Source organism: Corvus hawaiiensis, chromosome 15 (assembly GCF_020740725.1).
Source record: "Corvus hawaiiensis isolate bCorHaw1 chromosome 15, bCorHaw1.pri.cur, whole genome shotgun sequence".
In the NCBI taxonomy this organism is placed as follows: Eukaryota; Metazoa; Chordata; class Aves; order Passeriformes; family Corvidae; genus Corvus; species Corvus hawaiiensis.
In genome coordinates this window covers 17,793,171-17,809,048 of record NC_063227.1, presented here as the reverse complement: position 1 = coordinate 17,809,048, position 15,878 = coordinate 17,793,171, and the positions used below count along the sequence as shown (strand labels likewise).

Sequence of the window (15,878 nt, the reverse complement as noted above, 5' to 3'; positions counted from 1 at the left end):
CCAGGAGAAGTGGCCTGGCAGGGAGGTCAGGCTCAACCACCACTGCCAGGTGAGGTTGTGTGAGACCCGAAGCAGTCGTGGTGCCTGCTGGAGGGGCTGGCACGGGCTGGGGATGTGCCAGAAAGTGCATCTGAATAACTCCAGGAGGAGAAAAGGATGTGGCTACCTAATTCCTCTGAGATGCTGCTCTTCTCTCCTAGTGGTGGGTGACTGAGTGCTTGACCTCCAGGGAGGGAAAAAAGGGAGGAAAAAACCCATTTTCTTCCAGATCACAAACTGAGGCTGTGGATTGGTCAAACAAGGTATTTTTGGCTGTGCCCTCGTGTAGGAAAGATGTTCTTAATGCATTTTCACATGCATGTGCACCTGGAGCAGGACTTGTGCACCAGGCAAACTGCAGGTTTAACGCTCTGAGCTGTCTTGCCAAGTGTTGTCTGACATCAGCTGCTGCCCCTTCCCACATCCATTGGGTGGTGAGTCTCGTGGCTCTGAGTCTCTTCGCTGCTGCCCAGAGGAGACTTTGCGAGATCTTGCTTCTCTCTGCCAGTTACTCCCAGCTGAGGATGGCAGACTGCCACCTTCAACCGGGGGCTGAGCTGCTCTTGGTGGCAGCTCAAACACACTGCAGATGTCACTGCCCGCTGGAAGGGATGCTCACAATGGGAAGACTGAGGTACAAAATACTACCTGGGATTTTGGAGAGAAGGAGTTGGGTCCAGTTTTCCTCTGGACTTCCACTCTGGGAGTCTGGGCATCAGACACTTCATGTGAGTAGGAACATCTTGGAGGTCTTCGGGGCAAGGAGTGTCTGTACAACACCTGACACAAAAGCAATGATGCCTTGGAGAAACAGCCACAGACTCCTCTGGGAACCATTGCGAGAACATCTCCAGGGCTCTTGGGCTGATGCAGGGATCTGTAGGCTGCATGTGGACAGATACACCTGGGATGCACTGGACGGAGGGAAGAGTTACTTGAATGTGTTCCCAAAGCAATCCAACTATCCTCACCTGCTCCAGAACCATCCAAGAGGATGGGTGGGCTGGCACCCACTTGTGGAAAGGGATTGATGTTTTCTGGTTCTGTCTGTCCATAGGATCCCAGCTTTTCTGCATCACGTGCTGGTGGAGATCTGTATCAGCCTGGCCTTCTGGTGCTGTGAAATCTGGGATCGATCCAGCATGTGGTGGAACGATGCTTCAGACCAATTCTCTTTACCAACAGATTCAGCTTTATTGTTATTCTTTTTTTACATGATTCTTAGTGCATCATTTCAAATAAACTATCAAACTGTACAAAGAAACAGAGATAAAAGAAGAGGTGATAAAGTTGGGAAGAGGTTTTTAGTGTCATGAACCATCATGGAAAACCGTAGTCCATAGCTCTCAAACACTGAAGGTCCAAATAAATCTTATTTTGTTTGTTTAAAAAATGCTGCAAAATATAAACAATAAATGACTGTAATTAGCAGCTACAAGATCCTTCAAAACTGGAACTTGATTACTATGAACGCACCTAGGGGAAAGAAAAGCGATCTGAGATAAAGGATCAAACAAAACAGTGAAATAAATAAAGCGTGGGAGGACAGTCGTGGCATGGAAATGCAGAGGAATCACTTCAGCACAACAGTAAATCATTGGACCACAGACAGCAGAAAGGAACAGAAACACAATTCCCACTTAAAAGAGTACAGCATGTGCATCGCAGGATGGAGGAATACAGCAGGGACGGGCAGGTGGGATCACTCCTGCACACAAAGGTTCCACTGGAGCTTGCGCACGGCTCCAGTTGTGCCTCGAACCCAGAGCGGTGGATCCCGTGGTTGCCAAATTAGCAGCTGCTTGGGCAGTTTGTCTGAATAAGCAGGAACAGGAGAGCGATGTTTCACAGCAAAGCCAGGTGGGATTTCCATTCGAGTAAAAAAAAAGGAGAAAAAGAAAAAAAAAGGTACATAGCTACTCCATTTTTTCAGAACATCCTGGTGGGCTGGTCAGACCCTCCACGTCCCTAGTGTCTTCCCCAGGCAGCTTGCCTTCACTTGTACACTGAGGTTAAAAACCCACGTTAAAGTTTCCTTATATATATATATTTATTTATATATATTTATATGTATATATATATATATATATAAAAAGGATAAGGTGACAGAGGGCACTTCAGGCTTCTCCTGCCGCGGGCAGGTGACGTTCCCACGTGCCGTGCTGAAGACGCCTCTCGCCGGGGCGGTGACCAGCTCATGACACCCGTCCTGTCGCGCCGTGCTCCCCTCGGGGCAGGGACGTGCCCCTGCCACCCTGTGCCCTTCTCTGGGAGCGCTGGTGGTGCCACAGACCGGCGTCTCGGCCGAGTTTCCTGCACTGCCGGGGACTGTGACCATGAACCGCTGGGGACTCCAGGGAGGGAAGGAGGAGAGACAGGGCTGGCGGAGGAAAGAGCGACCCAGCCCTTGAAGAACCAGCATATCCCTTTGTTGTGCAGGCTGCAGCAGGAGGGAAAGAAAAGCCACTGGTGCAGTTGGGAATGAAGAAGAGATGATGCTGAAATGCCAGAGCATTGTCAGAGAGTGTCAACTAAAGCTTCTTTGATTTCTTTCACTAGAGCAATCCCCATGTCATACATGTCTACAGTTTTGCTCATATAATTTCCTAAGTAAAATTGTGCTCATCAATCTAAGTCCAGGAGCGCAGAGCATCGCCGGTTCATCCCCCTGTGCACATGTTCCTTGTTAAGTGTTCTGCTCTAAAATGTCCTTTTCTGCCTTACAGCTGAGAGACATGTGCCCTTGGCTCAAGGAAGGGCTGGAATGCGTCTTCCGCAAAGCAATGTCGTCGGCTTCCACCTTGAAGAAACTGGTCTCAATCCTCTCCAGGTCATCTGTCCCCACTTTTATCTTCATGCACAGCAGGTTGATGTATGTTTCATAGCGGCTCTTCTGCAGGGAAAGAGGGAATAGAGAGCCTGGGAACAGGGACAGGCCACAGTGTGTGCGGCAAGCAGAAACAATTCCATCTGCTGCTGCAGGAAAACCCATCCTATACCATCAGCATCCCACTAATCACACCCCACAGATTTAACTGCAGCACAGTGCCCGGTCAAAAGTGCAAAAGACTGATTGTTTGAAGGTCTGAGGAGAAAGGTGTGTGTGGGTGTGTGTGGGACTCTCCAGTTGCTTTTGCAGGTCTTGGCTGCCATGGTGATTGTATAAAAAGGATACTGGGGGCAAAATGAGATCAACAGATCTGCTGCTTCCTGATTCAGGAGCTCCCCTTGATTGGTTCAAATACTTTTCCTTGTCATTGTTTCCATCCAGTGGTTCAGTTATTGCTGCTGAGTTGTGCCCCCATTGCTCCTCACAGAGCACAGCATAAAGGGAGGCATCCTCTCTGCCTGGATCCTTTGTTCCAGTGCTAGATGGGATCTTTTTGAGGACTTGTGCAATACCTATCCTTTCTCTTAACATCTCAGAGGCAGCCTGTGCTGGCTTCTTTGTCAGCATAAAGAAACAAGCATTTCTGGAGCACATCTCATAAGACAGAAGAGATGAATTATGCCCTGGAAGTGCCAACTTCTCCTTGAAGACTGAAAAGGCAGTCCAGAGAAAAGTTCAGATAGAGACTTCTCTGCAGGCATCCAAAACCAGATGCTGGAAAAAGGGAGGCAGCAGCAACTGTTTGAAAGGTTGGTACAAAGACAAGGGAAGCAGCAGCTGGGAGCTGTGGCTTTGGAGAGTAAGGCTGGGTGTTACACAAAAGGATGGTGCAGCCCTGGCATGAGGGAGGTGGGACATTTCCATCCTTAGAGATTTTGAGGCTCGGCCACTAACTGGCACACTCAGTCTGGGAATAAGACTAGGAATAAGACTAGGGATAATCCAAGTTCCTGCTGGAAGCCAGCCTAGAGGCCTCCAGCAGTCCCTTCCCACTGACACCTATGTGCAGGACCCACACCATCTGCTCAACTCTCACTAGAACAAAATATCCCATTTCTCCCACAATTAAATGCTTCTTATACTTTACAGAGAGTTAAAACTTATTTACATGAATCCTGAAAGGGTCTGTAATCAGCTGTAATGCTGGGTTTGGCTTTGTTTACAAAAATGGTTGCAGCAAAACAAGATTAATTGTCCCAGGGATTCCCTTTGCTTTTTATTGATGTTGCTGAAAAAGACTGCAGCGCCCTGAGAACTGAACCACTCTCTTACTTGGGACCTGAGGAAATGTCAAAATTTGGCACAGCAAAGGCAGACTTTCTTTCTCTTGTCAGTTTTCCCCTCCTCTGGTTAGAAATCACAGAGAGAAAGAAATGTTTCTTATTTCTATTTTTAGCTTCAGTGCAAAACAGTGAGGCTTGTTGCTGCCCCAAGACACCCATCCAGCTTGGGAGCCCTTGTCCTTCTCTCTCTTTTCATGCTCTCCCAGACTCACAGCACCCCCTCTAGAGTTCTGTTCTCCTTAATCAGCCAAAATACCATTTATCACAGAAAAGATGAAAGTTCCTTTACCTCAAATATTAGGTAATGTTCTTTGAGCCTGTATTCCTCAGCCTCTTTTGACTTGAGGCTCTTCTCTACAGGATGTAATTTATGCTCTGCTAATTCGTCTGCAATCTGCTTCATTTTATTTTCATGAGACCTCAGCTGTTCCTCCTGCCGAGAGAAGCGTGTCAGGTATTAAAACGTGGGGGTGCAGCACCCAAGTGCTCCGCCTGCCCGTGGCTAGGGGAGCTCTCTCTGCAAGGGCACAAGCTCAGCTACTGTGCTGGAGCCAAAGGTGCATTGTGCACTCGCAAATTATCTGATAAGGAGCAGCTCAAACACAGGTATTGGAGTGAGAGCAAAACTCGGGTGTCTCCAGTGCCAAGAGCGGATTTCTTTGGCACCAAGGCATCTTTGGCATCATAAGCACAAAATGCTCCTCTAATGTGCATCCTGTAACAGCCAGGCAGAAGCAGCACTGTCCCAAGAGCTGCTCATCCTGCTCTTTTTGGAGATAGAAGTACCCTCCCCATCTGGGCTCTGACAAAGGTGACATCTGGCCACAATCTGTCTCAGCAGACAGGAGCTGTATCTCTGCCTTGACATTTCAGGCTGTCCTCCCCTTTGCTGGGAGACAGTGGCAGTGTGTCCCTACTTTTGGAAGTGCTAAGGCATGTTGGGCCTTCCCTGGACAGAGAAGCAAAAGCTACTCTTTGGATGGCAGCTGCTCTTGATTAGCTGAGCCTGGTGCCTCCTTGTTTCCAGAAAACCTTCCCTACTGACTGGAGCTCAGACATCCCTTTTGTCTGTGGCTTTTGAGCTCCAGAAACATGAGGGTGCCATGGTATAAACCAAACCTGGGCTGTTGGGCTCTGCAGCATCAACTCTGGAGCTGTTCAGCTCTTTCAACTCTGGCAACAGGAAGGTGCTGGGATGTGATGGACAAAGAGCAATAGACAAGCCAGAAGCAACAGCCACACAGGCAGGTGTGTGCATAGGGCTGCTTATAGCCATTGCAAAGGAAGCACTGGCCAGACACCAGGATTTTCCACCTCTGTCCAAGCTGCCCACTCCACTCCCCTGTTCCTGCTCTGAGCACCTGAGGGTGTCCATCAGGCAGGAACAGCAGGACCTGCAGATGAACTCAGCCTGAGCTGAAGGGCTTGCTGAGCACTGGGCACCCCTCCACCACTCCTTCTCTCACATGTTACCTGGCACAGCTTGGTCATGGATGAAGGCAGGAGCGGGCGGCAGAACTTCTTCATGGAGCAGATTGCAGCTGGGAAGGCTGGAGCAGAGAAAATGGCAGCAACAAGGTTGATTCGCAGGATCCAGGAGAGCATTTCTTCCTTACTTCTGTTATGGAGGAGGGGCAAAGACAGAGAGAGTCTGCAAATGCTCTTGAACCAGGCCCAGCCAGCTGACAACAGCCCTAGAGCCACCCATGCTCAGGAGGGCCTTACTTTGATGCACTTTCTGTGCTGGGTTCTGAACAGAGGGAGACACTGTCTAACTGGCTCCTCTATGGTGCCCTAATGAGGCTGCTGTCTGCCTCTCAAAGCCTGGGCAGTCCTGCCTTCTTCATCAGCTCTGGTTGTATTCCCAAGGAGCTGTGGAGAAGCCAGGGCCAAGGATGTCCCACTCTTTGGGGAGTGAGAGCCACACAACAGAAGTTCCCCAGAGCAGGATGGACCCCTCATTCATGGCATTTGTGAGACACTGTCCAGGGTCCCTGATCAAATCTGTTCAAACACTGCTCCCCCAAGCCTTCAAGCAGGTTTTTGTTGCACAAATTCAGATGTCAAGTTTTAACTTGACATTAGTACCCCAGCCCCACCTACAGACAATGTCACCTCTCTCAGCAGAAGACATGGAAAACATGAGACAGAAGATGACTCCATCACACTTGACACTTATTAACACCATAACATTCCTCACCAATGGACTAAGATAGAACATCTACCCTGGCTGGGGAGACTCCTTTAAGGAGCTTTAGACAGTTTCCCCATCCAAAGCTGACAAGCAGAATCATCATCTGCACCACACAGATGTTCTCCCTTCCGCAGTACACCAACAGAAGTCAGCAAGAGGAGCCCTTTCACTCAACCCTGTACATCCCAGCCCATCCTGCTCAGCCTGTCTTGGTGACAGCTGGGAAGGACCTCAAGGACTGGCACAAAGCTACCAAGAAACCGTGACCTATGACCCAATCCTTTGCACAGCCCTGCAGAAATCACCCTCAGCCCCTTCCTCCCCCCCAGTGTGCCCCCCAATGCATGAGCCGATCTGGCAAGGTCAGAGGGAGTCTGGCAGGGGCTGGAGGTCAGGCTGCCCATCCAGGCTCTGCGGGAAGGGCTGGGACTCACGGGGCCTGGAAGAGGAAGACTCTCCAGTCAGCTGTCTTCAGCTTGAGCACGTTGGACTTCTTGCTGTAGTCAGAGGCTTTTGTGGCTAAGGCGTGGTGCACACGGATGGCGTTTTTCAGATCCACTTCAGAGAGGTCTTTGTCAGGTTTATATTCATCCTGTGAAGAGGAACGTTAATTGGATAATGACAACACTAACATTTGCGGGCTGCTTTAATGAACCTGCCTTTCTCCCCGCGCTATAATCACAGAGTGCCGAGACCAGGAAAAGCACTGCTTTGTACAGTAAATGCTAGGAGCTGATAATGATAATAATTAACATCTGGCAACTGCTTCCATCATTAAGTTCACTGGGAAGATGTAAAGAAGGAGATGAAAGTTTTAAACATAATTATCAATAGTTATTTCTAACACAGCACACGCCTGAGGCTTTGTGGGGAGGCACAAGGCAGGGCCAGGTTTCTGCAGAGCTTCCCCCACAGTGCAGAGCTCAAACTGGGATGCAACTCCCGATGGACAGTGGATATCAACGAGCACCTGCCCTGGTGCTGCAGCTTCCCAGACTCATAGAACAGTTTGTGCTGGAAGGGACCCCAAAGCTCATCTCATTCCAACCCCCTGCCGCCTTCCACTATCCCAGGTTTCTCCAAGCCCTCTCCAGCCTGGCCTCGGACACTTCCAGGGGCAGCCACAGCTTCTCTGGGAAACCTGTGCCAGGGCCTCACCAGCCTCACAGGGAAGATTTTTTTTCATGTATCTACCTAAATTTCTCCTCTTTCAGTTTAAACCCATTGCTCCTTGTCCTATCACTACAGCTTTGTGTGGAGGAAGGTAGTAGCCCTGGAACAGCAGCATCCCTGCAACCAGTGCACCTATGAACAGCTGTGGGGCCTGGTGGGCAGTTGCCAGGCTGAGTGTGGCCCCCCTGAACCAGGTTTGGTCTCCCTTTAGTCCATGTGCTCCCTTGGCATGGTCTCCCCTGTAATTCATTAGATTGGCACTTGCAAACTGCAGCAGCATTCCCTGTATTCCTGCTTTACTTTCTCTGCTGAAGGACGACTTCACACAAGTAAGGAATGTAGCAGTAACTATGTATGTTTATATTCTATAAAAAGGTAGAAAATACCCAACATGGGATTCTGAAATTATGATCTTGACACAGCACTTTTTAGGAAAAAAAAGTTCAGTCAATCCTGTGTTTACCCTTTCACCTTCCCAGTGACCTAACGCAATATCCTGCCTCCCACTCCACACCCTTGCCAGCTCAGCCAGTTGGATGGTGGGATGGGAAGGATGGACAGATGGATGAATGGATAGGTGATGTAAAAGAACCTGGCCCTGGCTAAAGCAAACCACCAGCCCAGCCGTGTTAGAGGCCATGCCAGGACAGGGTGTCCCTGGAAGGCCCTGCCTTGCCCTGATGATTACAGTACTACAGGATTAATGCACTCTATATTTTGCTTTCCTTGACTGCCCCAGGCAGCTCTGCCTGGTGATGATGGTCTGTATGTCCCAAGCCTTCCTTAGCTCCCAAGCCAGAACTTGGTCTGTTGTGCAGATTTGCAAAAAGATTATTTTCTGTTTCCCGTGTGCCAGTGGTACAAATGCAGCTGTTCAGGGAAAAGCTGTGCTGCAGCCTCCGGGATGGTCACCGTGGTCAGGGAGGCTGCTCTCTGGTGTAGGGTCAGAAAGATTTCCCCTCTGCTGCTCTTCAGAGCACTGAGGACCAGCACTCCCCAGCCCAAGGAGGTGGCTCACTCAGACTCTTGCTGCTGGTGGGAAATAAGCTTCTGAAATAAGCTTATTCTCTCATTTTTCAAAGCAATCATCCCACCCAGGAGAGTGGCTGTCCTACTGTGCTCATCATCATATGAAACTTGGCCTGGTACAAAAAGAAATGCCATGGGCCCACACACAAATGTCTGGCACAGGTTCCTGGGGATGGTGAATCCCAAAGAAAAGCCCTGGCTTTTCAGCAGAGGAAGGCTGGCTGCTACAGGCATCCTGTGTTCAGGGAGACACTCAGGTGGGCAGTACAGATGACCTCACCATCATGGTGATTTCAGTAGCCAGCAGGATGGGCCATCAGCCCTTTTGCAAAGAAAAACAAATGCTTTGCCTTGTGAAGACCTAATGTGTTACCCCACTGTAAGAGAAATATTTGCTTGAGGAAGACATTGCTGCTCAGGCCTCATGTATTGTAGAGAGACTTCAATTTGGGATATTTTTTCGAGTCTGAAGCTCTCTGGATTTGAATAAATCTGACTGTGCTGCCCATGATCTCTTATTCCAAAATAAGCTTTCTGAAAATACAGTGCGAAATAGCCCAGCTTAAGGGCATGTGACAAGAGGAAACTGCCACAGCTGCCGCGTGCTTTGACTAATGCAGATCCTCATCTTGAATGGAATCATCAAGTATTGCCCCCATGGATTTCAGGCTCTCAGGCATCCATGTTGGTGTAAGAAAAAAAATCAAATCTTCTTTTTCTAATGCTGGGCCCAGTAAATCAATGTGAGGTTGAAGGAAGCAGGTTCTCTCTCCCTTCTGCCTTGCTGTTTGCAGGAGTGAACAGTGCTGGAGGCTCCCTGCTTGGGATGGCTCTTCCAGAAGGCTCATCCCTATGCCAGGTAGTCACAATGGCATGTGTGGCTGATAATGCTGGGAGATCCTGGTGTCTTTGGGTCACTGTCCCATGGTGCCTACCCCTGTGAGCAGATCCACAGCTAATGTCAAGGCTTGTTTTGCCAAGAAAAGGCATCTGCCTCTTGTGCCTGCTTTTGTAGGGCACCTGGATGGAGTGGAAGAGCCCAGTGTATCAGTTCTGCTGCCCTCTCCTCTGGCCTCAGAACCAGCCCTGGGCAGTGCTGGGAATTTGGACACGGAGCGACAGATATTCCTCATGCTCTGGCTTGTGAGTGGCTTTTCCTCTTCTTTCTTTTCTTTGTCTTACATCTACCAGGCTAAACAAACCTTTTAATTAGGAAAATGAACCCCTGTGCCCTTTTCAGTCTAGTCAGGAGTTCTTGGCAAAGGCTTGCCTGCATGGGATAGCACCTGTGGCTCAAGGGTGCACTGGGAGCCCCTTCCTGGTTGGGGGCAGAACCTGTGGGAAGACCTGCACCCTTTCCAGCACTTCTGTATAAAAGCACCTCATGCTTTATAGCTCCCCATCATTTCTCTTAACCCCCCTCTAAGTGTGGTGATTAAGGGTTATTATCCCCATTTCACAGAGGTGAAGTAAGTTGCCAAAGGCCATGGAGTGAGTCAGTGCCCAGAGCAGATTAGTGCACATGAGAGGTGTGCCCTGCTCCCAAGCCTGCATTTCTTCCTCAAGACTCTGCTGCATCCCTTTAGGGGATCAAGCAATTGCTTCAGCAGACTGTGCTGGAACATGCTGATCCAGCAATTAACACCAGCAAGTCAATGACATGTGACATCTCCTCATTAGCAGGTTTATGGCTGCTGCCTGAATTGCTTCTGTCAGACCAAATTCTGCCTGCCCACCCACCCTTCTGCCTGTGCTATGTCCACCTCTCTCTGTATCTGGCCATTCCTCCTTTCTATACATCTACCTACCCTGGCCTTCTTTCCTCCTCCTTCCCTCTACCTCTCAGTCTTATTTATACTCAACTTGCTCCTCAAAACCAAACGGAGTTCCCTGTTCAGCTTCTGTGAATTTACTATTAAAGCCTAGATCCTTAATTTGGTCTGAGCAGAAAAGTGGCACAGGCTGAACCTGTGCTCCACGACATCAGGTGGTTCTGGAAGCAGGTACTTTCTCCTCTATCTTCACATCAGAAAACCTTTTCCCAGTGATTTATGCTCAAGCCAGGTTCTACCTTATGTTTATCTGCAGTCATCTTCCACTGAGAGCTTGTGAAGCTGGCACAGCACTTCCTTCCTGTATTGTGCAACTCCTTTGTTCTGCAAACCACCCCACAGGCAAGAAATGACACCAAGGATCCACGGGGCAGGTGGATGTTTATCCACTCTCTGTTGTGGTGCTGGGAATGTTTGCAAGTGACAGGGCAAGGACTTTGTCTTCATGTTCTCATCCTTCTGTCCTGTCTCTGCAAGCCTGATAAGACACTGTCTACAGCCAAGCCAAGCCCAAGGAATTCCCTGGAGAGGACTATAATACAGTCTGGCAGCAGCTCACGAGTAAGAAACCCCTCTTTGCCCAAATCCTTTGCCCAAACATTCCTTCGGTTTATTTTTGTTGTTGTTCCAAATGCTACTTCCTTGGGGCATCCTTGGCAGTTCTGATCCCTCCTGCTAATTACACATCAGTCATGGCTCTTATTTATCTGACACTTTCATAACCCAGCCAAATCTTGGCTGTTTTGCTTCTTCAGTCCTTGTCCGTAAAGAAAGCCCTCAGTCTCTGAACCATTCAATCCTGAAGGTCTTTGAGATAAGAACACTGATCTCCTCACTGCCACGTCATCCTCATCCTTGCTCTTTTTAAATCCCAACCACCTCGGACAAACATAAACTCTGTTAACGAATGGTTACTGCTGCAAGCCTTGTACAGCAAAGAGCCCCGAAGCCTCTGCCCCAGCAGCAGCGATGACACTCAGTGTTGGCTTCACGGCTCCTTCTGCTGCCAGGGAAGAAAATTCCATCCTGAAAGTATATTTCATTCCCAATTTATATGCCCCTCAGCAGACTCATCCCAAGAGAAGTCCTTGGTGAAAAATTCATTTTGATCCAAATGGTTCTGTGATAGTTGAAATGTCTTTTTTTTTTCCCCCCCCAGAAAAAGTGTCATGCAATTAAATGTTGATGGTAACTGTACAAGTCAAATCCTCATGTATAACCCATGGGTCAGCATGAGGACTCCGGTGGGCTCCATGTGAAGATGTGTAATGAGACAAGGATTGAGGCGTGAGAAGAGTGCTGCTGGCTTGAAGAACACCACACTTAGAGGGCTGGAGGAGATCTGGGCTCTCCTGGGTGCTGCAGCTTCCCTCTGCTGCAGGAGAGCATGGCACAACTGTGAAAACACCACTGGGCTAAGACCAACCCACGCTGGGAGTTAGGATCCACTGCTGCCAGACTTCTGCTGCCTTTTGACGTGCCATAGGACCTGGCGAAACACGAGAGCCACTGTGGTATGCTATGAGCTCTGAGTCATAATTCCGTGCTGCCCTGAGGATCTTTCTACCTCTCTTATATAATCCAGTGTTTGTTTACTCTCATTGCTGTGGAGATAATGCTGCAATACACAGGAGCATCTACCCACGGAGAGTGCTGCTCCAGCAAGGTGAATTCAGTGGGTTACTGCACAGCGTGTGCTGCTCAGGTAGTTCAGACCTGGTTCAGTGGGTTATGCTGTTGATGATGAACAGACATTTGGCATCCTGGGCTGGCTCACACTGACATTCAAGTGAGCCCCTATCCACTTGGATTTTCCTTCAGAAAAGGGTTTCCAGCAAATCCTCCAAGCATCCAAGTGCCAGAGAGCTGAATGCTAGAGCATTCAGGGAAGCTATTCCATGGTGACTTTGTGTCCCATGAGGACCTGGGAATTACACTTGTGTTGACTGGAGGTGGCTACGTGATGAACAGAGATGAAGAGAGGCAGACAGTGTCACTTGACAGCCCATGGAAGGACCCAAGTCATCAAGGTCCTGAAGAACATGAACTTTAAGCATAGAACCATGGAATCACAGAATCTTCCGAGCTGGAAGGGACCCACAGAGATCATCAACTCCAACTCCTGTCCCTACACAGGACACCCCAACAATCCCACCCTGTGCCTGAGAGCTTTATCCAAATGCTGGGCTTGATGTTCCCAGGGCACAGATGTCCCTCCTGGCTGCCAGGGCACTGCTGACTCATATTCAACTGGTCATCAACCAGGACTCCCAGGTCCCCTTCCACAGCTGCTCTCCAGCCTCTCATTCCCCAGTCTGCATACCCAGGATTGCAGAACCCAGCACTGTCTTTGTTAAACTTCATACAGTCGATGATTGCCCAGGCCTCTCATCTGCCAGGGTCTCTCTGCAGGGCCTCTGCCTTTGAGGGAGTCAACAGCTCCTCTCAGTTTAGTACTGTCTGCAGACTTACTCGGTGTTCCCTTGAATCCTGTGTCCAAGGCATTTATGAAGACGTTGAAGAGCACAGGGCCGAGGATGGAGCCCTGTGGAACCCCACTAGTGACAGATCACCAGTCTGATGTCACCCCAGTCACTGTCACCCTTTGTGCCCAACCCGTGAGCCAATGCTCACCCACCACATGATGTTTCTGTCCAGCCGTGTGCTTGGACATTCTGTCCAGAAGGATCCTGTGAGAGACAGTATCAAAAGCTTAAGTGAAACCCAAAAAGATTACATCAGCTGGCTTCCTATGCCAGACTCAATAAAGCTGTGCATAATCAGATCTATGCCAGCAAATAAAACAATAGGCAGGATAAGAGTGGTCAGATGCTCCACCTCTTCACCTTCCTATTTCATTTCTTACCAACATCCTACTTCACCTATTCCACATCATCTGTTCATTCATCCTCCCCAATAGCTCCTACTTGCTGGGATACTTCTGCAGAAATTTGTTTCCTCTTTCATACTTCTTCCTTCAGGGTTCCCTTTAAGGTGGGAATAGTGCCCTTAGCATGAACACCACCACCACCACCAAAGATGAGATCATCCTCCAGCTCTGGGTCTCTGGAGGAGCTCTGTCGATATCCACACATGGGTTAGGACATGGATTCACCTCTACTTGGATATGTGACTGCATGACTGCTTTGGAGACAGCAGGAGACAGCAGAGGGGAGAGTTCCCCATGGTTACCTTTTGTAAATAAAGGACGGTCCCTTTGAGCACAGCATAAAATTTCTTCCAACCTCTTCTTCCTCTGGGAGCTAAAAAAGGAAGAATTTTTAATTGTACATGTCTGCCAGTGCTGCTTGACCTTCCAGGCAAACCCAACCCTTCTCCTGACCTACCACAGGCACTGACTGAGGCCCACAGCTCCCACACCTCCAGGATATTGCTCATGAGTGGTTTGTCTGCTGGGACAGGTGTTTGAGGGCTCTGCAGCCTCCCAGCATGAACACAAGCAGGTCAGAGCAGACGTGAACTGGTCAGTGGACACCTGCAGGAAGTCTCTGCTCCTCCAAACCCAGGTTCATGCTCCATGGACTAAATGCTTGGAGAACAGAGACATTCTGTGAGCTCCTCTGCTTGGAATTGAGCAGCTGTACCCTGGATAAGGCAGCTTCTGTTCCCCTGAGGAGGGAGCACTACCATCTCGATGCACCTGGGACAGAGAGCTTGGCAGAAGCTGGAAAGGGGTGGGAGGTGAGGGGAGCTAGCCACATCACCACAAGACAGCTGATTAAGAAGGTGCTGGAAGCAAGGGAGGCTTTTGGTGGTAATCTCTACTCAAGACTTTTTAATCAGCTGCAATGACTGGGACAATCGTATCAATTAGCAAAAGGAATTACCCAAGGTTTAATTCATCTCTGCTCGTTAACAGTTCTCGAATACCTTTACCTTTCCTGTAATGCCAGATGCTGGTAGCAGAGCTATGGGGTATTCTGTTGCCCAGCCAGCACATGGCAGGATATGGACAGGAGCAAAGCTTGGCAGGCCAAACTGTCCCCAAGGTCAGGGCTGGAGTGGACAACTGCTGAGGAACCAGCCTTCCCCCATTGCTCAGAGACTGGGATTTGAGATTATGCCCATGAACAGGACAGAAGACCAGGTCTGTCTGTGTTAGATTCCTTGGCAGTGAGCAGGGAAGACTGAGGCTTCCTGAAAACACCCCTATCTACAAATGCCTCAAAACACCCTCCTTTCCCTGCATCCTGGCACTTATGGGTCTCTCCTGTGTTCCCTGGGATGCAGTGAGGAAATGCCTTCATCAGGAGAGCCAGGGCAAGGCTCTGGGACTGCCTGGGGCACCTCTCCCCCCCATCCCTGAACACGTACTTCTCTTCCCATCCATGTCTGCGTGGGTTTTCCGGGTGAGGACACCGTGCTTGTAGGTGACTGCGTTCAGCGCTTGGGGGATGTCCAGGAAGGGGTTGCTGCTGTCAACAATCCTTGTCACTTTCTTCGCGCTGGCTCCGAATTTGTCATCGACCAGCTCCGAGAGTGATTTCCTCAACTCGTCCTCGTCACTTGGAAACAAAATCAGAGAAGAGACTCAGTGGAGGAGATGTGGGTTTGGTCACAGTGCAAAGCAGCTCTATTTGCTTTGGGTTCAGAGTTGTTATTACAAGACTGGTCAGAGAAAGAAGAAAACGGGAGATGTTGGGACCATAACAGAGAGAGTGCCAATAGCGGCGGTCTGAGCTGGGATGAGTGTGGGTGACAGGTATTTGCCCCCATGTTCCCACTGTGAGGTCACTCAAAACAGGTAAGGGGCTGGGTGCTTGTCTGAACACTAGGAAACTGCAGACATCCCATGCTGAGGACTACAAATATTCCACAGGAAAAGTCTCCAATTCTGTGCCCTAAAGCCAGAGCTTAAGGAGGATTTTTGCTGAAGATCAAGGTATCGCTGGCATTTCTCAACTGCTGAGAAGCAATGCCTGGGGCCTCCTAGACAGTGAAATACCTTTGGGAATATCCTCTGCATCTCTGAGGAACAGAAGATCTGCAGACATTTGGGAGATGAACCTACTCTGGCATAAAGAAAGTAGAACTTGTATGGGAAGTGATAGTTCCCAGTGTCCCTGGGACATGAAGGAGAAAGAGCAAACAAGGCTTTCCTGCCCTGTCTGATACATGCCAATGTCTAAATGGGATGAGTGGTCACCTCAGGTTGCAGATCAGATTGGGACCAAACCCCAGCTGAAGACTGACCCTCAATGAATCCACTGGCTGAGATGTGAGAGTAAAACACAATTCCTCACCTGCTGCAAGCAGATGGCCAAAGCATCAGATACCTCTTGGAAGAGAAGGATGATTTCTCAGCCCTCAGCACCCACAGGAGTCCTGTGGCTCAGGCAGAGCCCAAATACTATTCCTGGGTGGGGAGTTAGTGGGACTCAGGTGTTTGGGCTGCACCGCTCTGAGCTCCTTGCTGT

The 15,878-nt window shown here is 49.4% G+C and overlaps 1 protein-coding gene across 4 annotated transcripts in view; it reads right to left on the bottom strand.

The window, feature by feature from the left end:
- Window positions 1-1,208: 1,208 nt before the first annotated feature.
- PSD2 (pleckstrin and Sec7 domain containing 2) overlaps window positions 1,209-15,878 on the bottom strand; it is a 71,720-nt gene continuing 57,050 nt past the window's right edge. For 3 of the 4 annotated variants that reach the window (XM_048320278.1, XM_048320279.1, XM_048320277.1), the window contains exons 11-16: window positions 14,776-14,966; window positions 13,633-13,703; window positions 6,841-6,998; window positions 5,686-5,830; window positions 4,502-4,645; window positions 1,209-2,932 (exon numbers count right to left, since the gene is read on the bottom strand). In XM_048320278.1, the coding sequence (XP_048176235.1) occupies window positions 2,726-2,932; window positions 4,502-4,645; window positions 5,686-5,830; window positions 6,841-6,998; window positions 13,633-13,703; window positions 14,776-14,966 (916 nt within the window). In that variant the 3' untranslated portion in view covers window positions 1,209-2,725. The remainder of the gene's footprint in view (window positions 2,933-4,501; window positions 4,646-5,685; window positions 5,831-6,840; window positions 6,999-13,632; window positions 13,704-14,775; window positions 14,967-15,878) is intronic. The other variant, XM_048320280.1, reaches the window with a different exon arrangement.